The sequence below is a fragment of the Lagopus leucura genome, unplaced genomic scaffold (assembly GCF_019238085.1).
Source record: "Lagopus leucura isolate 7727_CA_CO unplaced genomic scaffold, USGS_WTPT01 Super-Scaffold_100002, whole genome shotgun sequence".
NCBI classification, from domain to species: Eukaryota; Metazoa; Chordata; class Aves; order Galliformes; family Phasianidae; genus Lagopus; species Lagopus leucura.
In genome coordinates this window covers 88,654,812-88,678,399 of record NW_024962263.1, presented here as the reverse complement: position 1 = coordinate 88,678,399, position 23,588 = coordinate 88,654,812, and the positions used below count along the sequence as shown (strand labels likewise).

General features: G+C 39.1%; 1 protein-coding gene across 6 annotated transcripts in view; it reads left to right on the top strand.

The window, feature by feature from the left end:
• TSNARE1 (t-SNARE domain containing 1) overlaps positions 1-23,588 on the top strand; it is a 461,696-nt gene that overhangs the window by 285,247 nt on the left and 152,861 nt on the right. For all 6 annotated transcript variants that reach the window (XM_042870286.1, XM_042870289.1, XM_042870288.1 and 3 more), the window contains one exon: positions 4,648-4,730. In XM_042870286.1, coding sequence (XP_042726220.1) covers positions 4,648-4,730 — 83 coding nt within the window. The remainder of the gene's footprint in view (positions 1-4,647; positions 4,731-23,588) is intronic.

Here is a 23,588-nt window from a genome sequence, read left to right as displayed (position 1 = left end):
GTGAACCGCTGGCACGGCAATACCATTTTTTTCAGTGCATGCATATTTAGCAGATACTTGACATTTCCAAGATGCATTTCAAGGACAGTATAAATCACTCAGGAGCTGAAGTGCTATAAATTTATGCTAGTGTTCGGCCATTGTCTTATAGCCGTTTATATTCATTCAGACTCGGGCTTTGGTCTGTTGACTGAAGAAAATCAGCAGGAAGAGCTGGCTATGACATTTTAGGACAGCTACAATCGTCTTTTCAGATCTGCTTGGAAAATTTGCTAGAGCAGTTGTTGCCCTACCTCCAGGGGTTGTGTGTTACTGTCTGGGAGAACTGGAGAACTGCTAAAGTCAAATAGAAAGCAAGATACTATCTGCTTTTATCACAGCTCTTGCTGCTGCAAATTGTTTTTCATAGAATCATTCCGATTGGAGAAGGCCACTAAGGTCATCTAGTCCAACCATCAACATATCCCTACTGTACTCGCTAAACCATGTCCCCCAGTGCCACATCTGCCCTTTTCTTGAACATCTCCAGGGACAAGGACTCCACCACCTCCCTGAGCAGCCTGTTCCAGTACCTCACCAAATTTTCCCTATAACACTCTATACCAATGTGACCCATTTAGCCCTAGTTCAGCAAACAGGAGAGATTATTTTACAAATCCTGTGCTGAATTTGTAAGTGACATATACATAGAAGTTTGCAAATGCCTAACCCTCAGTCATTTCAGACTTTTCTCTGGAAAAACTGCCATAGCTTTCCTTCATTTAACATCAGCAGTCATGCCTGTGGAAAGCCTGAGCCTTTTTTTTCACGCAATGAAACTCACTTAAAACTTTAAAATGGTGATTAAAACAGGAAAAATTCTTTTTCATGCTGACAGCAATTTCACCCTCAAATTTGGCTTTTAATTAAGAAAGAAAACTTTGCATATTACAAAAACATTTTTTTTTTTATATTATGCTTCTCAGTGTGCTGTATAGATTATTCTTGTCAGAAGTTACAGTGAAGAAACAGGGTTAAGCTTATTGGAGTGCTAAAAATAAAAGCATACTGTGAAACCTGAAGGGGCCCATTTTGATTATAGCCAAGTGGGAGCATTTTAAAATTTTCATTTACAAGCTCACTTCCCTGTCTTTCAAGCAGCTCTACTGAAAATGCTGCCTTGTGAAACCAGTCCATTGTTGCCACTATAAAGACATAGGTCATAGGGGTTATTCCTTGATATATTTGGACAAAAACCCCACTCCAGCCCCTATCGCTCCAGTAATTTCACACAAAAGACTCCTGTTGGCCATTAGCAGGGCTTGATCTCATAAGACAGGTAAATAGATAGGGTTAACGAGCCGTCTGAGGGTCATCATGACTTCTGTCTGTGTGTGACAAGTGTGTCATATTAAGTTACATCTAAAAGCCAGTCAGCTCTGCTGCCTTCCTATTGAAAAGATGTGTTTAGGCAGGAAAATTAAATGTCTTTTCCTAATTCTTCGATACAGCAGCCATCTGCTTTGGTGCAGCCTTGTCCCTCAGTTTCATAAAATGGTGGTCGCATTGCCTTAAAGTTTTTTTTTGTTTCCAAAATGTACCACAATCATAAATTCATCATCACCAAAAGAAGATGGGAAGTCATTGTGAGATTCAGACTACTGAGACCCTTTGAAAACCCTAGTCTCAGAGCTGAGTTATTTCACCTATTTGGGAGCAAATTCACTGTCTTTTCATGTTAAAGGCAGTGAAGAAAGGAAAAGTCATACCCAGCTGATGTTCCTGTCTTCTTAACAGCTTAACATTCCTTTGGATTTCCTTGCTTCTCAGTCCCCAGTCTTGGAAAGAAGCCTGAACATAAGCAAGGTGAAGCTCTGAGCAATCACTATCATTTGGCAGAGATGTGCTGACATCTGCTGAGTGACACATTTATTCTTGACTTATTGATACGGTCTGTGTACTTCCTTTTGATTTGACCCAAATTCTCAATTTATTCTCTTGCTTTCCTGCATAAATCAGCAGAAATACACAGTCATATAGTGTTACATATTTATGTCTCATTTTTATAGAGTTTTGCTTGTTTATTTGTTTTTGTCTGCTCCTCTCAGGATTACAGATTTTTACAGAGAAAATTTAAGTGGGAGTTCTGCTCATTTCAATTTCTGCTATTCTGCTGTTAGGAGAACAAGTGAGCAGAAACTTTGTCAGCAGGACCCAGTCACCTCCTTTAACATCACATCAACTTGTGTAGGATTTATAGCACTTGACCATCCTACCTGGGAAAGCCTGTGCTAGAAAAAACAGGATGGTGGTTGCAAAGCATGATGAGTAGGACATGACTACCCCAATCCATGCAGCTGTAGTAATATGTTATTGAATGGTCAGGATTTGAATTTCAATTGATGCAAACCAGTGTTGTCTCAGTGATTAGTTCCCAATTACACAGGTCTGTCCTAGCTTACAAACATGGAAAAAAAGGACCCCCTACTTCCAAGATATTCCTCAGTTCTACCCAGCGAAGATCGACTGTACTTCTCCTACTATTCATATAAAATATTTAGAATGACTTCTTACTGATTCATGGGTTAACTTCAATTTCTGGCTGGAAAGACATCAAGGCCAGTCCTGGAGACAGGATATCTATTGTTTTTGAACATGAGTATAAAATTAATTTAACAGTGATAGTAGAGGTGGACATGTAGTAGCAGGTTTTTACTTGGAAACTTGCCTTGAGCCTCACTGTTAAGTGAGAGGTTGAAAAGTGCCTGCCATGTTTGAAGTAGACTTTGGGTAGATCCACTCACATGACAAAAATACTGTTCACTGCAGTGTGCTTAATATTTATGCTTCTGTTCATCAGTTTTTATAATTCAGCACCATCACTTTCTGCTGGAATTGAGAAGAAAAGGGGAAGAGAAGCATCTGTTATTTTCCCTGGAAAACATTCAGATTTTTGCAATACTTGGTTGTCACACTGGTGTGTGCGAGTTTGTGGACTCAAATGTTCTAAGGCTCTGTACAAGCAAATCTGACATTTCTTCATAGCCTGGAGTTACGATCATTAGAAACAATTCTGATGGCAATGGAAGCATTTGTGCAGATCTCAGTAATGACAACCAAGGTCTATGGTTTTAAAATCTTAATGAAAATTCTTTGAGAAGCTTTGGAAATGACCAATTATGTCATTTTAATCTATAGAAGTGCCCAGCATGTAGTTTGCTTTTGGTTACTACAGCATGCATAATGTAGTAAGAATGAATGGGGAAAAAAAAAACAAAAAACAACCCTCAGAGGTGTGAAGAAAGAGTTGCAGTAAGGTTCTAGGGGCTAAGATGAAGTTGGGGAGGAAAGGGTATTGTTACACATTTTATCTGCAAGTTTTCACTCTAAATAAATAAACAAATGAATAAATATGTGAATAAATGTTACTTAAATCTTCAATGGCAAGTCTTAGACAAATTAAGTGTACGTATTCTTGTACTGTGGCCAGAAATTATTGACATCTCTGAGTGCACAAATTGGTGAAGATTTCTAAGATTTCCATTGAAAGCACAAACCTTTAATTGCAAGTTCTATATCATAAATATCTTGCATTCTAAGCACAGTGATGGAGCCAAAATTTAAACTTCTATTTGATGGAAGTGAGGATTTCTCACTCAAGGTGTAGCTGTCAGTCTTTCTTTTCTAGTCTTATTTTGATTCCACATGTTTCCCCCAGCTTCCACAACCTCAGACCTAGCAGTTTAGGATGAGATTCATCTCCCTTAATTTTAGACAGTGGCAATTTGTCTCATTCTAAACCATCTGTGCAGACCTCTCTTGGAGCTTGGAAATGTGATCCAGGAGTTGAAGTTGTGATTCATCTGATCTGATCAGTGGCAGGTAGCTGGTGTATCGGAATGAATCACAGGCTGCTAACTGCTGCGGCATCTGAGGGTTCTTGCTTAAATAGAGACCTAAGTGTGCAACCCACACGTATTCAGATAAAGATTACTTCCAATCTCTATGAGATAATACCAGATAGAATCTACCACATTGCTTCTGTAATTTAATCCAGTGGATTTGCCATTGTTCAGCTGAAATGCTCTGAACATGCTATCAGTTTTTCCATTGGATTTAGTGGGAGTGGGATGAGATGATAACCTCCCTACTCTGCACTGCTGTAGGCTCATCTCAAACACTGTTTTTAGGTTGGACACCACAATATCAGAAGAACATAAAGCTATTAGAGAGCATCCAGAAGGGGATATATGAAGATGGTGAAGGGTCTGGGGGGGGAGGGAGGTTGTGTATGAAGAAAAGCTGAGGTCACACTGGTTTGTTTAGCCCAAAGAAGAGAAGGTTGAAGGGATTTTTGGTGGTCCTGAATGGAACCAGGAGTTGGATTCTGTGAACCTTGTGGATCCCTTCCAGCTCAGGTTATTCTATGATGCCATGGTTCTGTTATTCAAGGACACACAGAGAGCTATCAGTCATACTGCCTCTGATTGGTTAGGTGTCTTCAATCATCAAAGTGCATAGCATTCTTCTTTCTGTGTAATGCACAGTCTTGCAGAAAATGCTGCTTCTCTTTTTATGTGCACATGTAAACTGCTGAATCGCTGTCAGTATAAAGCTTTTGTTTTAGGTTTGTACCCTGTAATTATCTTCTATTGTCTTAATTTGCAGACAGTATTGAAGCCAACATTGAGACTGCATCTTCTAATGTAGAATCAGCCAATGAGCAGTTGGCAAAAGCAAGTCAGCACCAAGTAAGTTGATCTAAAACACCTTAAAGATACATTCAGTAGTAGTATTTAAAATAAAGTGTACACTTGACGTCTGTGAACCACATGGCACATGGGTTTGCATTGGATTTGTGCTACCTGGAAAGATGATTAAACATATTATAAGTAAGAGCTATGTGTTTACATGCATATGCATGTGATTGAATTATTGTAGCATTGGCGATTTGCATTAGTGTAGTCATTTAGAGATCTGCATATTCAAGAGCCATTTCCCAGTAGGAAACTCAACAATTAGCTATTCTTGTTCTTGGAAAAATGTCATAAAAAGTATATCATGTAAGTGTGTATGTGTTTCTTATTGGAGTGTTTCCTAAGAATCAGGCAATAATGCTTTTCAAAAACAGCAGAATTGCCAAAAGACGTGATGTGGTTGGTGAATAATGGCAACGGAAATTGTGTTCAGCACTTTTTAAAGGCAAATTCTGGGTTGGGTATTTATTTTTTCCCTTCTGTATTTCTTCACTGGAGCAAGAATAAAATGCACACATACAAAAAAAACCCAGCACATTTATCTTGTTTGAAAATAGCTTGACCAGAATTGGTAAATGGTCATTTCAGTGGTTACTTTCAAGGGTTTCAAGGGATGAAGTCCAAAAAAAAAAAAAAAAAAGAAGAAGAAAAAGAAGAATGAAACAAAGAAAACAAGGTTATTTCTTACATTAAACTGACATAAGAAAAGCTGCTACAGTTTTGTTCTTTTCCTCACTTATAAACCAATTTGTTCAATTTCAAGGTGATTTTCATGTATCTAGAGTATTGTTATGACAAAATGTAGCTGAGGTGAGTGTGAATACTTAGTGCCTCCTCTTTGGTCCTCGGACACAATGAATTCTGCAGGTCTGGGATGAACCTCCAGCCTGAAGGAGAAGGAATCGTAGACATTTTACTGCATTGAAAGAGGGCAATGTGATTTTAAAATTATCTACAACTCATTTTCTGGTGAAACGTAGAATTGTGAGTAATAAGAAGTTTTGTAGAACTTTGATATTATGGAAACTAGATGTGGTCTTCAGCTACATTTTGGTTTTAAAGCTGTGTATATTCAAGATAATGTGTTTTACCATGCATTTAATTCTGCATTTGCCTTGAAAATAGACTGTTGCATTTTTAGAGTGGGAAATCTAAAATGAGACATGAATAAATTTAATACTTGACAGTAGAGCAGATCACAAAGCGTAAATGAGTTAATGACAATTTGAGCTAGGAAGGTCGGAGTAGTCAGGCAGAAAATGAACTCAGAGCGGTATAAAGGACCTGCTTTCTTCAACCAGCAGGAGCTGCTGAAATAACCAGCCCAGTTAGGAAGTCCTTTATTCTTCAAATAGGTTGATCAAGATGAAGATATAACCAGTCTTAACAAGTCAACCACTGCTGTCAGCATAAAGAGACTTGCACCGACTGTTATTTATGGGAAAACACTCTGGATCCTTCCATGTCCTTGAAATGAGTCGGTGTAGAAGAATATCACTTAGATAAATTCTGCTGCCAAAGAAATTGTGCAGTCCACATCTGCTGTAGGGGATTGGTAGCTGGATGAGGATCACTGTGTACAACCACAGCTGTCTCTCTGTCACCTCTTTCATGAGATATGGATGGAAGATGGAGTGAACAGGTTGTGACTTTGATTGCTGGTCTGTTGTATGAAGTATTTGTAAAATGGTGTTTTGTGTCCTGCTATCTGCTCATTTTATATCTGAAAAGACATTTGTTTAGTAATGTGACAAGAGTGGCTCTGGACACACATCCCTCAAGAGCTTTTGTAGGAATTGACGTTGGTGCCACTGCCGTATGTATGGATAGTGCAAGTAAGTCTAGGTTGTTCCTTCAGGTTGTGTGCCTAGTTCTGGCTATTTTAGAAAAGCAGAGGATGGATTTGATAGAATGATCACCCAGATGTCTTTGTGAGTCAACTGCTTCCAAGGGAGCTGCTATAATTCTACACCCTTCAAAATTTCTGTATTCTGTGCTGGTTGGAGATTAATGGTTTTTAAATCTTACTGGTTAGTTTTCCTGTTTTTTTAAGTTGTTGGTTCAATAATGTATTTGTTTATTACCAATGACCTCTAGCATGGTGTGATTGCCCTCTAATGCAGAATGGCTTACAGATGTCTGTTATTTATCCCTACTTATAGGTATATGCATATGTATATGAATATGTGTGTGTGTGCAAGTAGTATTTTGTGAAAGTATTGACAAATGCATATATAAATTAAGAAATCAGGAATGTCAACACGGCTGAAAAATTTAAGCAGAGCACCTACTGTAGACCTTAATGAAGAAATTTCTGCCAGGAACAAAGACTTAAGTGACAGGTTATTTAGCATAATGTTTGCATATAATGCAGTGCAGTGCATCAACAATACAACTTGGAGCGCCAGTCCCAACCCATCCATTAACATAACAAAGCATCAGTAAATCTTTTCTTTAACTTTTTTTTCAAAATGAAGCATTTAGGCTTAATGCAATAATAGAAATATTTAAACAGGTATAAATATATTCCCACTGAGTTCTTTTGCTTGTGTTTTAAATTTTGAAAGAGGCTCTCGCTCCTGTTAAGATATTGCTGCTTGCAACAAAGTTTTCCAATTTGACATGAATTTTCACGTGATCCATCTAAACCCTTCCACCAAGAATAACAAACAAACAAATAAAAACACCAGTCACCCTAAAACAATAAAAAAGCCAATTGGCTGCATCATGGGGTAGGTGCAACTGCTGTTGTAAAAAAGCAGAGTCAGATAGTCAAGAGAGTAGATTGTCTCAATTGCTCATTACACTCCTGATCTTACATGCCATGGGAAGTCTCTGAGTCCATGCTGGGTACCATAATTGGCTTTACCCCCTGACAATAGCACTTCTCTGCTTCACCAGGTAAATTCACTGAGGACTCTGTTGTGCTCAGATATTACAGAGGCTCTGTGGGCATGGTAGAAATGTAGCAATAAACATAATGCTTATGTCTGTTCGTGATGTAGCAAAAATGTCTTACGTCATAATCATTTATTTCCAGTAATATTTCCATGACACTGTAAATCATTTGATATATTTTCAGCATTACTTGACTTATATATATTGAGTGATAGGTGTTTGTTATATCTTCACTGCAGTATAAGATGTGATAGTTGAACTTGTAATTAATCATGAACAAAGAAAATACTGCATCCCAAAGCCAAAAAAAATTTAGTGGGAGCTGTCACATCTTTGAAGGAAATACATGTTTTCACATTTTTTAAATTCTTAAGGTTTTTTTTTTCTTCTCATTTTAAATTATTATTACCAGAGAATAACTGTTAGTGTTTAAATCTTTTTTTTTCTTTTTTTTTTTTTTAAACTAGAGATAATGGTTAAGCAGAATGACTGCAGTACATGTGGAAACATGCATGATGAAAAAGCAGATGAAAACACTATGAGATACTAATATCAGGCCTTGAGGAAGAGAGGCTGTTTCGGTATGAAACACCTTTTGATCACATGAACTCAGCATTTTTACTTTGTTACCTTGCTTTTCTCTAGAAAAGACAAGTTGGAAAAATAACAACTGAATGGTAAATCTGACAGAGATATTCTCCAGTGGCAGACTTGCTTCACTGTCTTTCCTTTCTCATATCTGGTAGACCTCATGAGCGTCTCACATCTCTTAGACCTGAAGAAGACATGGTAGCTCTTAGCATTTAATACCAGTGGCCCGTACTTGTCTCCTAGATTGTCACTGTCTATACCCCTTCAGGAGATTCTTTGTCCCACTCATCTTAAGACAACAATTTTAACATAGGGTGAATTGTTCTTTGGAAGGTGGAGTCATGGAATCGTGGAATCATGAAGGTTGGAAGAGATCACTAAGATCATCTAGTCCAAATATCAACCCATACCCAGCATGTTCACCAACCATGTCCCTCAGTGTCACATCTCCATGTTTCTTGAACACTTGCAGGGACAGGGACTAACCTGAACCTCTCCTGGAACAACTTAGAGTCATTACCTCTTCTCCTAAGGGTTTACTGAATAAAATACAAGTGTCTGTGGTTGAAGAATGTATGTCTGAGATTTGGACTTATTTTACACTCACAGAGAGGAGGAGTTGCTTCCTACATCTTACAGAGATGCCTAACATAAGTCTCATGGTTTCCTCTCTTAACATACCTTTTCTCTTTGTCTTTAAATTCTGGACTTTATCAATGAATAACCTTGCAGACATTTCACAGGAAATGAATCACATGCAAATCACCTCTTTATAAAGAAAAATTAGGGCATTTAAGACCTGCCTAGATGCTTTTCTGTGCAACCCACTGCTGGGAACCTGCAGGAGGGTGTTGGACCAGATGATCCCCAGAAGTCCATTCCAAGCCCTATGATCCTTTGATACTATGATTAGCTTAGTTGCAGTGGACATTGCACAGAGGGGCTGGCTGCAGTAGGATGAGCCATGCTGCTTCGCTCAGTTTGTTCACAGCTTCCTGCAGATGGATTGCGAGGAGGAAAAAGAAACAAATGCAGACTTCACAGATACATATTAAACCAGTTATTCTTTTTGACGCGAAGTTTGGCCTAAGTTCAGCTTGTTCACACTGACTGAAGGACTCTGTGTGCTGACTGTTGAAGCTCGTTTGTTTTGGAAGAGCTGCTTGTGTGTTGCTCTGATTAATGCTCGTTGCTTTCCTTCCCTCTCTCCTTTATGGAAGTCAAGCTAATTTGGACTCACTGGCATCGCAAAGGCAAGCAACAGTTCAGTGACCCAATTGTGTAGTCTGAGAACAATGATGTTTTTTCCTGTAAAGAAGGAATTCCTGGACCTGACTTTCAGTGATCACAGAGGGGCACTTTCAAGGCTGGAGCTTCAAGGAAAAAGCCTCATACATACTTCACATTTGCAGATAGATCTGTTTACTGGGGGATCAGCAATAAAGAGCTGGCCTCAACTTTTGCCCAAATAACTCATTGGAACTTGAAAAAGAAAAAGAATATTTTGATTTCAGAATCACTTTCTTGTATTCTAGTACTCACTGTTACATACAGTGTAAATTGTCAACCTCTTAGAGTCATAGAGTTATTAAGGTTGGCAAAAACTACTAAGATCATTTAGTCCAACCATCAGCCCATCACCACCATGCCCACTAACCGTGTCCCTCAGTGCTGTATCCAACCCAAGCCTCCTCTGGTGCAACTTTAGGCCATTACCTTTCATCTTATCACTGCTACCTTGGAGAAGAGGATGATTGCCACCTTTCAGGGAGTTGTAGAGACTATGAGGTCTCCCCTGAGCCTCCTTTTCTCCACAGTATACAATGACAGATCCCTCAATCTTGTTCCCTTTTGATGCTGTTGCTTTGCTATGTCTGTCAAAAGTATGAATGTGGCTGAGTTTGCTGCTTCTTTGGGTAATTAGCACTTGTTATTTGGCGGATTATGAAGTTGTTTCTTCATCTGGCAGTTTCTGCCTGTGGAAGTGATGAGAGATGAATTAAAGGCTGCAGTAGGAGCTCAGAGCTCTGTAAGGACTCCAAGCAAAAGCTTTGTGGCACTGATAGGAATGGGAGGGTGGTTGGACTAGATGATCTTGCAGGTCGTTTGCAACCTTGTGATTCTGTGATTCTGTGATTCTGTGATACTGAAGTGACTGTGTAATTACACAATAAAACCTTAATCTCTCCCTTCAGCAGCTTAAGGAAAGTTTGCTGCCATCCAGAGCCCTTATGGTCCTGTGCAGTTATCTCCAGTTAATAGAAAAGTCCTACCTAAACTGGCTTAACCCCACAGATGTGCCCAGCTTGCAGTGGTCATGACACTGAACTTGCCAGAGTTCAAGAAGCATCTGGACAGTGCTCTCAGACATATGGTTTAGTTTTTGGGTGGTCCTGTGTGGAGCCAGGAGTTGGACTTGATGATCCTTATGGGTTTCTTCCATGTAAGGATACTCTGATTCTATGATTTCCATTCAGGACTGATTTCTCCAACTTCAGCGTTACAGCATTTTTCTCCTACAACACTGGTATTCTTTCCACATTTTTCTCTCTCCCTTCAAGCCATATCTTTTCATTTTCTCTCACAATCCCAATCTCTTCATGCTCTCCTGTTGGACGCTTTCCAGCAACACTCCTTCCTCAAACTCTTCTTTCTCAATAATCCCACTAATTTGCTTGCGCCAGGTTGCTCAACACCTACCCCATATGGATGTTTGGCTGAATCACCTGTCAGATGTGCCCTCACATACTGCTACACTGCATTTAGGCTCCTTTTCCCATTGAGTTGCTGTGCAAGGTGCACAGTGCTTCATGCAATTAAATGGCATTGCTCTTTAGCTTCTTTCAACAAATAGACAGAAGCAGCAGGTAAGTGGTATAAAACCTACGGTTCCCTTTCTCCTTGCTCTGCTGGCTCGCTGTGACAGATGAGCTCAGATTCTGGAGTGTTATATTTTGAGGCAACTTCTGTTTGCGTGTGTTTTGTTGTTGTTATTGTTGTTGTTGTTTTACTGTATTTTAGTGTAACCCATTTGCAAAACAGCTGCTTACCATAGGAAATTGGTGTTCAAGTCAGCGGCAGTCCAAGTGATAAATGAGCTGTGTGAATGCAGCAACTTAACCCCAGTGAGGACTGAGACATACCATTTATTTTAATCTCTCATTTTATTCTGTAAATAATGGATCTATGAGATCAGAGATCTATTGGGGCAGGATTTGTGTAGAGATTTTTGTAGTCGGGTGCTATTGCAGGCAATGTCTTACAGGTGTTCTGTAATCACAGCTGAACATCTCTTCGTTTGAACGATCAAAAAGAGAGTTTACTCAGCCAATTAGTAGTTTAATGGTGTTTTTGTTTTTTTTTTTTCCTTTTATTATAAACTGTGGCCTGAAGGATTTTTGGAAGATAAAAAAAAAATTGTCAGTTATGAGCTTTTAAGAGTAATCATTGCTTTCTCAAGTAGGAAGCAAAAAGAGCAATAGAGCAGAGGGAAAGGATGTGATAGAAGGGGTGGGAGCATGGTTAGCAGTGAGGCATTGCTGATGGAACTGCTCTGGCTGGCATGAGAATGAGTGTGTAGCTGTAATGTTTAGAAATTTTTCATCAAATGGCCTTGGAAGTATCCAGCGCTGGGGCTGGACCACATCAAAATGAAGGAATATTCATTACAGTGTACACAAATGTCTGGATTTGGTGTTTCAGTGGCAAAGGTTCTGTATGTGAGGGCTGAACAAGTGTGATCTGTGACAGTTCGGAGGCGGCAGAAGGAATTCACATCCTGTCTTTTGTTGCTCTATTTCATTTGTTTAACAAAATCTCTTTCCAGGGTACAATTGCATTTTGAGAGGTCAAAGATTTAAAAGCAATTTTCCCTCACTGACAGCAGCATAAAGTGGTGAATTATGTTTCTGTTAGTGGCCTCATTTAACAGAAGAGTGAATGGAAATCCTTGGTAACTGAGTGGAAAACCAGATGTAGAGTTATCCTTGTGCCCAGTGGTGGCACATACAATCAATTGCATTGCCCAAAGGTTAAATCTTTGAGAAATGGTATTAAACATGTCTTTTAATGGAGCTAGGAATAACAGGAAGTTAGGAATGTTAACACTGGAGATAGATACCTAACCTGACATCTGATGAAAACCAGGAATAGAAAAGAAGTATCCAGCTTTGAGTCCCAGCTGTACTTCCTGGAGCGATATTATGCTGGACTGTGATCTTGTCAGATCTCATCAAATAGCAAAATGGTCAGGTTTGGTCATTGTTCATACTGGAAACCTCCACTGAAAACCTTCACATACGGGTAGCAGAGCTTCCTTCTGTTCATTGGGTAGCACCTTCTGAGTGATTCCTTTCTGGCACAGGGACATCATCCAAAAAGTCACACTGTTCCTGAGACTTCATCACATTTTGATAATCAGTGTCAGTAAAGATATCACGTTATTTTTGAAAGCAACACAAAACAGCTGAACTGGGGACTTATATCCCATAGTGGAGAGTGACAGGACAAGGGGGGAATGGTTGTAAAATGAGACGAGGGGGCTTAGGTTAGATATTAGGAGGAAGGTTTTCACGCAGAGGGTAGTGACGTTCTGGAACAGGTTGCCCAAGAAGGCTGTGGATGCCCCATCCCTGGAGGCATTCAAGGCCAGGCTGAATGTGGTTCTGGGCAGCCTGGTCTGTTGGTCGACAACCTTGCACAAAGCAGAGGGGTTGAAACTGGATGATCATTGTTGTCCTTTTCATCCCTGGCCATTCTGTGATTCATTCTATGATTCTATCCTGATTTCTCTGACTTAATATTTTACTTAGTTCACATAAGCTTTAGTTTATGAGCTCATCTTTTGAATAGGAACAATATATATGCTTATATAGTGAGCATAGGGTCAGCTTAGCTGACTTGATGCTTGAAATTTGGGCAGTTAGTGCAAACAAAACTGAGCTTCCTTTGCACACAGCTCTGGAAGACAGTTCATTCTGCTTCTCTTGGATACTGTACCTTGGTCTGTGATTAATCTGTTCGCCTCGGAGGTGAACATTTGCATTGTTGCTAATGGAGAGGTACCTTCAAGGATGCACCTGTCAGGTAGCTAAGGCACAATTTGTTTGCATAAAAATAGAGATTTGATATCCTTCTATGTAGGGCATCCAGCTGTGATCCTGGCTTCCACTATGGTAAGCTATTGTCCCACTGAAAAATCACAAATCACCTCTGCCAGTCATATTTAATTGTTATTGAGAACCTGGGGTGTCTTTAATTATCAGAAGTCGCCAAGAAAGCAAATGGGTATTCACCTACTGTTTATTGGTTGTTTTGGTTTTTTTTAATAACAATAACAATATCAGTCATGAAAGGAAAATGTTACATAAGAAAAAGAGTTATGGAAAATGAAATTGCATTTGCTTCTATTTTGGCAAAGCCGAAATTTCATTCAAGTTATTTTCCATATTCCTAAAGGAAATCACAGGCTTGATAAGATGCATTTGTAGTACAGCTATAAGGTCTTGGCCCAGTACTATCAGATTTTGTGAACAGGAATAGTTAAAAACAAGTCAGCAAATGAGAGTCTTACTAAACCTGGCTTGAGCAATATGCAAAACTCTTGAAGACATTTGAAACAAAGAATTGAAAGCATTGAGTTTGGTGGTGTGTGGGTCAAAATGAGGTTTCATTTCACTTTGAAAAAGTGATTGCATATCTTTATTTGTGAAGATAAAGAATTGCTGTAGACAGAAATAAGGACAGAGACTTGATTTCCTGGACTTTAAAAAACATTTTCTAAAATAATAGTGCATAAGGATTATCTTTATCTAGACAGTTCATAGAGGATGAGGTACAGCTGCTAGGCTGTATCTTCTTGGATAATCGACTGTAATTTGCCTTCAGTTCTTCAGACATCACACACAGTTCACCCATCTTTGGTTATTCCCATATTCCCTACTGGCTGATGCATATGCACATACCTGCAACAGTTTGGATGACAGGTCTCCTCGTCATTTCTTCTCATGGAATATGGCGACTATGCACAGCTCTAATTTGCTTTTGTGATCAGATGACACCAAAATGTCTACACCTGGTCCATAGCCACATGGCATGCACCAGGGCTTCTCCAGATAGATGAAGGAGTCATCTTGGTTCGGATTTAGTTTTAAATGAAGATATATGATCTTATCTGACTACACATAGGGACCTGCATTTGAATTAAGGGTCTGTAGCCCTGTGGTTTCTGATGGAAATTGATCGTACAGTTTAGCTGCCACAACATTGGCATCTACTGTCATTTGAGATGCACTTGGGAATCCCAAACAGACATATAAGGCTGACGTATGTGAGAGACTTACTACAGGAAACCCACAACCTTGTAACCTTCTTGGCTAGCACTGGGAAGCCAATTGATACTAGGATGCTTTTAGGTGATCAGCTGAATTGCCAACTCAACACCATAACAGATGCTGGAAAAAGCTTCATCTAATGCTCCAGTAAATGTCTTCTTTGAAGCTATCTGATTCACTGTCCAGTTTCCCAAAAGAAAGGTGCTCCTATGACTGTACTGGGCACTTCAACATGAAAGTCTGTGTTTAGGTATGGGCACATATTGCCAAATTAATGAGAGTGAAATTGAATGAGTGTAAAATTAAGAAAATGAACAGTCAGGCTTAGAGAGCTTGAACCATCTATATCCATCACAGGGCAGTTCCTGGCCTCATCCCACAGAGACCTTCACTGCAGGCCCATTCTGCCACACCTGGGCATTGACATCCAACATGTATTCTTATGCTAATATTTTTACAGAAATTAGAAGGAAAAAAAAAAATAAAAAAAAAAAATAAAAAAAAAATAATAAAAAAAAAAGATTATTGCTAAATATTGTTCTTCATATTTTATTGTACCCTAACATCAAGCAGAACATTTTTTTGGTCATTATGCTTGATAGTTAGAAAGCATCAGGAGAAATGATTTTATCTCTTTGCTATTGATCATGATCCAAAAAAAAAACATGACTTCCCAGTGAGACAAACTTAAAGTGCAAAACTTCTAATTGGCTCTTTTTTTTTTATTTTTCCAGGTACATTTTGAACCTTAACTTTTAAGCTAAAAATCAGTTACTAAGATGTATTTTTAAATTTTCTTTAACAGAAAATGAATGTTTTGAAGACATTGCAGATCACAGAGAAAGTTTGTTTTGGGTTTTTGTCATCTAATAGATTAACAAAGTTTGGGATGTAGACTCCTTGTGGACCTCCTACTTAACAAATGAGTAATTCAATTGCAGTCTTTTCCCTCTGTACTCTGCCCTTGTGAGGCCCCATGTGGAGTACTGTGTCCAGGTTTGAGGCCCCCAATACAAGAAAGACAGAGAGCTGTTGGAGAGGGTCCAGAGGAGGGCTACAAGGATGATCAGATGCTGGAGTACCTTCCCTATAAAGACAGCCTGAAGGAGCTGTGTTTGTTCAGCTTGGAGAAGAGAAGGCTGTGGGGTGACCTCATTGCAGCCTTTCAGTAGCTAAAGGCAGCCTATAAACAGGAGGGGTGTTTTGAAAGGGTAGATAACAGCAAGACAAGGGGAAATGGTTTGAAGTTGAAGGTAGGAAGATTTAGGTTGGATATCAAAGGGAAGTTCTTTACTATGAGGGTGGTGAGGTGCTGGAACAGGCTGCCCAGAGAGGCTGTGGATGCCCCGTCTCTGGATGTATTCAAGGCCAAGTTGGATGGGGCCCTGGTCAACCTGGTCTGGTATTAAATGGGGAGGTTGGTGGCCCTGCATGTGGCAGGGGTGTTGGAGATTCATGATCCTTGAGGTCACTTCCAACCCAGGCCATTCTATGATCCTACGAACTACAATAAAAGAGATCCAGATTTTGTAGGCTCCTGAAATGGATCTAGTTGGAAAACATGCAATTGATCCCTGCACTTTTAGCTCTGCAGGAAATGAGCATTGAATTTGTTTTGGTGCAGTTTTTTCTTTTTTGTAACTTGTTCAGGATAAGAGCTAAACGTTCATTGAGGCCATTGATTCAGGCAACAAAACGTTTGAAGAACCAAAAACGTACATGGTTGAATGAAACATTTTTCCTATGATGTCCATAAGCTGCACCTGTTTGGTACAGGATAAAATTACTTTATGGACGACCCTCCAGGTTTTGTTTTGTTTTGTTTTGTTTTGTTTTTTGCAAGTAGTCCTGTCCAGTATATCATTCAAATACTGTTGTGCAGCCATAAACTCAGTGAGTCCTGCCAGGTAAGCCTGTTACCAGCTCTGTCTCAGTAGCAGCTCCAATTTTATCATTACCGTTGTCTGTATTTCCTACTAAATGAATCACAAGCCAGAAAGCTCTTCTGGCTTGGTTGTTTCATTTCAATAAACAGTTCATATGAAAAATTACGTCAATGATCTCAGTGCAATTAAACTAATCTAAAAATGTAGGAGATGGAATCTGCACTTGGAAAGTCTTATCATTGTTCTGAGTGAATGGGGAGATACTTGCAGATATTCACCCAAATGAAAATCTGCTAGTAGGTTTTGGTTTCCCTAGGAGCATTCAAAAAGCTGAATAGCTGACTTTGCTTAGTTCTGCTCAAACCATGAGCAGTATCAGTCTTTTGGTTTTCTATTTGGTTCTTCTAGTAGAAAGAAAATCTGAATCTGGGCTTATTTTAACCACTGAAGTTAATCTTCAGGTGGTGTAAATGTGTGCAGCTGCCTGGAATAAAGATTTTTATAGCAGGTGAGAAATGTCCCCACTTTCGGTATAACTAAACTGAGTTGTATCTCTTCTCATCATTTATTTATTTATGCAAGGCCTGTGGAGGCCATCAGTGATTACTATCAGCTTATATGCTTCTGTATTGCTGTGTACCATTTTGAAATAATGTTTTTGTCAACACTGAGACAAGTATTCCATTCCACTACTTCTACGTTCTGATGAGAATCCATCATCAAACTATATTTTCCTGTTTAATAGTTTCACAGGAGAAACTGACGTAATTTTATGGATAGCTTGCCATGGAGAAGGGCATCCTTAAATTCTCCTGGAGAAAAAAGGTTAGAATTGTTGCTAGAATTAATAAAAAGTATGCAACTTTCTACCAAGTAAGCGTGCCCAGCTGACATTTTCAGCGCAATCCTGCACTTCTGCTGTCTTTTTGGATAGATAGTGGGGAGATCTTAGAGTGAACTGGGATTGATGTATCCTGTGGAATTATCTGAAAAGACTAAGAAACATCTAAAGGAATTATGCCCTCTTCATATAACGCAACTTCGTTATGAAGTTTTACTAAGATGGCTCGTAAGAAAAAACATTACACAGTGGGTCAAAAATTCATTATAATTTAGAAGTCACAATAAATACTTCAGGAATTGTTTTTTTTATTGGATGCACCTTGTGTGTATTCTCCATAGCTTGCTTGCTTTTTTTTTTTACTCCTGGTGAGGGACAACATATCATTCTTTTTTATAGACAGTAGCACTGTCCATTTATGAGAAACAATTCTTACATCAGTTCTTTTTTACTGTAGAAGACATTTTTCTTACATAGATCTGAAACTTATAAAAAAGTAAAATAAACTCCATTTTTATTTATCTGTAGTCTTTAGAGTCTGTCCCAGTGGATATTACTCTTTTCTGATTTTTTTTTTCTTTTCTTTTAAAGAAAAGAAATCATCTGCAAGGATATAGTAACTTAAGGTTTTCAGTGATGTCAAAGGCATATTTCTCTTTGCCATTAATGGGAGTAGAATAGAGCTCTATCTACTATAAAGGTGATACTTGCTGATTTAATAGTACTGGGCAGTTTGTTTTTTCAGAGTAGAGGAATCTGAAATTCTGCTTATGGTCTCAAGCTTTCCCTGATGCTCTCCTCAGTTTTGTCTTTAAAAGGTAATGGAGTTATTATTGAATATTTAGAAGTATAAGAATGTAGTAACGACTATCTTCAGCTATCACCAACATCATCAAACATTTCACAATCAAATTTTGCTGTAAGTTCCAGTTTGTATGAGATGAAAGAAATACGAATGCCACATAGTAATACATCCTTGTTGTCTTCCTTCTTCCTGGGAAAGCATGGAGTACATATTTTCCCCAAGACTCAGAAACCAGAGACCAAAGGGATCCCTTCCTGCCTTTAGTTTTAAGCCTTGTATTTCCAAGGCATTCTGTGGTTCTTATGCACTTCATTAGGGCAGTCATGATGCTATGTGAGCTAAAAGTCTTTGTCTGGAAGTGCCTGCTTCTTTCTGTTGTTTCTGGAGGGACTGTGGGACTATAGCTGGATCTACTAGCATATCATACTGCTACAATTTCTTATGTTGGTGATATTTTTGTCTATGTGTTTGTATACACAGGAATCAAGTAACACAGTAAGCTGAAGGTTGCTGGGGAATTTCACGCTGACCCACATGATCTCAGTGAAATAATGATTTAATTCTGTTAGTGCTGGTAAAGGCTTCTGCAGGGCTGTGCTGACTGATGTTGGGCTCTCATTTCAAGGGACGGACAAGTTAATGAGATTGCAAAAGCAGCAGGAGTGATCTGAGGACTAGGAATCCTGACTGCAGAGGAGAGATTGCAAAGAGAGAGTTGGTTAGGCTAAAAAAGACAAGATGTAGGGATGGTAACAGTGTATGGGTACAAAGAACTGTGCTGCAAAGGGAAAAGAATTATCATTTCTTTTTTGTTTATTGCAGGTGGAAAACAAAAAAGAAGTAGTGGGATTAAATTGCAGCAGGAGAGAATCACAGTCAATATTAAGAACGAGCTACCTAATGATAAGGAACATGAAATACTTCTGGGAGAGGTTTTAGGGTCTTCAGTACCGGATATCTGTAACAGTATCTCGTGAAATGTATTTCAGGAATGATATTCAGATAATTGCTTTTACTCTTGCCTGTCAGATCACACTGCAAGATGCAGTGTAATCAGGATATGTTCATATTGTATCACAAACCATCATTATCTTATCAGAGGATGTTGCAGCCCTGAATTCTTTGATTTTTGTTCCCATCCACTCCTCCTCCCCCATGTCCTCCTTTCCAAAAAATAAAAATAAGAAAGAAAAAGGTGTCTTTCTTCTAGGCACCTTCTTTAGGGACCAAATTCACTGATGTGATTTGACAGAGGTGGTGAGACTCAGCATTTTCTGTCAACTTTCGTTAGAGTGGTTGTTGGTTACAAACCCTGTAAATCACTTTGCCTTGTCCAAACATTTTTTGGTTGGCTCTCAGATGTGTCCTGACTGTGGTTGACAATCATCCTTTGTTCTCAGAGCAAATTATAGAGCATGTAGTACTTCGGATGAGGTTGTTGAGCTACATAGGGATAGAAGGTGAAATGTGTGGGAGCCACGTTGACATTGCACTCTTCTTGAAGAGTGACAGTTAATGATCATGTTTCACTTTATGAGCTGTTTGAATTCTGGGTTCTGATTATATCTGACCGGCATCAAAGATGGAAATAGGGAGGGTTTGTAGGAAGAAGAAAAACAAATGTGCTGATCTTACTCTAGGTGACCCTGTTCATTTTATGGGAGTTGGACTAGATGATCTTTAAGGGTCCCTTCCAACTCAAATGATTCTATGATTCTCTGATGGTAGAAGTCAAGAAGGTAGAAATTAATCTATATTCTTCAAAGCAGAAAGACTAAGGCCTGTCCTCTGGTTCCAAACACCTGGTTGTGTTCCCACAGTTGAATTGTCTCCTGTGCATGAAGAAGCTGACAGCTTCCAATGTGTCCGGGTAGAATGGTCCCTGAAACACGTTACTGTAGACCTGGGTTAATGGGAGAGCGGAACAAGGCTGCATCTCAAAGCATACCTAATTAAAGGGCATGGGTGATGACAAGCTACCTTTTTTGCTTACGCCTTGCTCTGATTCTTAAAAGTTATCCTTCTGATCCATTTAGAGATGAACTCTGTTCTCCTTGAGGTCTTTTTTGACTAAGTAGATTTTTTTTTCTGCTTTGCTTTTTGCAAATATTTATAAACAGAAGATAAACTAGAAACTTTTTTGACCCACAGACTCTGAAGTAGTTGCTGTGGTTAGCAAGGATATTGCACAGTTGTTTTACCTTTGGTGATGCTTTTTCGTGGCTGTGGAGGAATTATTGGTACAATATGAAAGGCACAGCTTTTTTCCATGCTAAAAAAAAGATGATAGAGGCAGCATGAACAGGCAGCTGATGCTGATGCACTATTTGGATGCTTTTACAGAGAATAATCCCATCTGAAACAAGGAAACAAATATATTCTACCTTGAATATACAGGTGATGATCCTTAATTGGCTATTAGCTTCCAGAAATGGCAACTAGAATTCACAGCTTTTAGAAATAGATATGCTGGAGGAACAGAGAGAGGGAGAGATGACATATTTCTCTACCTGCCCAGAAATTCATTTCAGAGAGAAAAAGAATGCCAAATATAGGTACTGCTTGCATAAAGACAAATTGTATTGGCTGGGAGGACATTAAATTCTGTGTACTGCACATAAAGAAGGTTTAAATGTAGTAGAGGACCAGCAGCATGCAATAAAGTAAGACCTGAAAATCTGAGGATTCGGAAATGAGAACAGTGTGCGTGAGACCAGGCAGCAGATTGATCTGTGCAGTAGGAAATGAGGCCGCAGAGTAGTAGAAGGAGGTGAGAGACTGTCTAGTAGATCACGGCCTACACTGTTTTAAATGACATTTCTCTGTAATTACTCTGAATGCTTTTAGCATGCAGTGGAAGAGCCACAAAGTCAGATTCTGCTCCTGATGTCATTGTCATCAATTGGAAGTAGCATCATGGAATTAGGCCAGAAATACTTTATTATGAGGAGAAGAGGGTTTGTCCCACCCTTTCCAACTGCTGATTCTGAACTAAGTGAGGGATACTTTCTCCTTTTTCATCCCCAAGCTATTGCTTTACTGAACAAAACTGTAACAAACTCACTGAAAGGAGGTTGTAGCAAGGTGGAGGTCAGCCTCCTTTCACACATAACAGCGATGGGACAAAATCTGGTGCACCAGATGAGGTTCAGGTTAGATATCAGGAAAAATGTCTTCTCAGGAAATGTAGTAAGGCATTGGAACAGGCTGCCCAGGGAGGTGGTGGAGTCACTGTCCCTAGAGGTGTTTAAGAAGTGTGGAGATGTGACACTGTGGGAATGGTGGGAATAGGCCAACAGTTGGACTTGATCTTAGTGCTTTTTTCCCACCTTAATAATTCTGTGATTCTATGAAATATTTGCAGTGTTTGCTGGCTATGGCATAGTGTGCTGCAAAGCATCCTGCTGCATCAATAACCATTACCATATACGTCCAGGGGCTATCAGGAATTAGATTACTTCTGCATCATGCATCTCTAGTCTCCTTCAGTAGCATTGCCTTCAGCAACAGGTAGCATAGGTATTGGTTTACTGTTATACTGTAGCCTCCCTTGTGTTTTAGCATCCAAAGGCAATTAGGATTGAACAATGGAAAGACGTGTTTGAATCAGTGTTCTCAAATAGATCATAAAATTCTGGTGTATATGCTCTGTTTTCAGGAGGGGATCGATTGTTGACCACCACATAGCCAATTACAAATGTCTCTTCAGTGAAAAACAAGTGTATACTTGTAGGGCAAAACTTAGCCTCATAGGAGTTTTCTGGTCTGCCTGTTATAAATACAGTTTCAATGCCTGAAAAAGTGTCTGTTCCCACAACACTTAGAAAGATAAAAAAAAAAAAGTATCACTTCAGATTTACAGAAGACCAGTAAAAGAAGGACACATCTCCAGAAGGGAAGACATAGTTTTGACTCTACGCTCTAATCCTCTGTCTCTTCACCTTCTATTTTAATATTATAGCTAGTTTTCTATCCCTTTGGGTTGCTTATTTCCACAGAACAGAGATAAGGATTTTCAAACGTATGCTACAATCATAGAATCATTAAGATTGGAAAAAACTATAGGATCCCCAAGTGTGTTCAAGAAACGTTTAGATACTGTACTAAGGGACATGGTTTAGCAGTGAAATATTGCTGGTAGGTGGATCTTTGGACTAGATGATCTTGCAGGTCTTTTCCAACCTCGGTGATTCTATGATTCTACTGTTCTAAGTCCAACCATCAGTGCATCACCACCATGCTCACTAAAGAATGTTACTTCACTTCCTCATCTGTGTCTGCAGAGAAGGAGCAACATAACACTGAATCTCTCCTTCTGAGCCAGGATTCACCCACTGAAAGTCAAGATGGTCAGCAGATTCCTTTCCATTCACCAGCCTCTTATGTGTTTGAACCGACCAGGAGGAAGATGAACAATTTAACAGACAGCATCATGATGTAGAAGTGCTTCAGTGAGTTTACATGAGTACCCAAAACACACTGACCTCTCTGTCACAGTGCTCATTGTGGGTTCATTAGCGATCTGAACAAAATGAGTAAATTTGCTTGCACCCTGTCAGAGCTGAACTGGTTCTGGCTTGTCACCTTGCTAACAAAATGTGCTGGTGTACTGGTACTTGAAAGCATTATCAGATATCAACTTGGTAAAAGCTGCAGATCAATAAAGCTCTGCTGAATTTTGCTGTGATAGCATAAGACATTACTGTTCCCAGAGCATTCAAAATTCATCAGGACAATATATAGTTCTATTAACACATCTGTTACTTAGGAACAAACAGCAGAAGTGTTGAGTCACCTTAGGCCCTAGGGATATGGGAAAGGCAAAGGTGTTAATCATGCCCTATAATTATTTATGTACGGTTTAGTTTATTTTTTCTGCTTTCAGTGGATGAGGACTGTGTTGTAAATCCCATCATCTTTCTCATCACCCATTAATATCTTGGGTGTCCTGGAGTCACCCTTTGCAAGGAGAGGTTCAGTAAGGTCCAAGTGTGTTTGCTGGTACCATTTTAGCTAGTTTGATTTGATTGTCTCCATATTTGAGATAAAAAGATGAGAACTTTACGTATTCCTATAAAAACTATTCTTCATTTTCTCTGGCATCCTGATCAATTGCTTGAAGGGCACTGACAGTGTTTTTATTCTGAATCATTAAATCCTTCCTATCATAAAGTTAGTCCATTGGTTCTTAGTTTGACTAACTAATAAAACATTTGTCTCCTTTTTTTTACAGACTTCTTTGAAATTTATAGGCAAGTAACCTGTCTCCCATGGTGATATTTTCTCTTCCATTTCCTATGCATTTCATCTGCTGGTAGATCTGGTTTACCAAACATTTCTATAACTGTTAGTTAACCCTCTAAATTCTTTATCTAGGATACAGGTCAACATACAGTCAAAAAGAAGGAAGAAATGAGTCTATCCCAGTTTTCTATGGTGTCAGAAGATGCCAAAAAATGGTAGAAGAGGGTAGGTGTGACTCTTGGAAAAGTGGACATG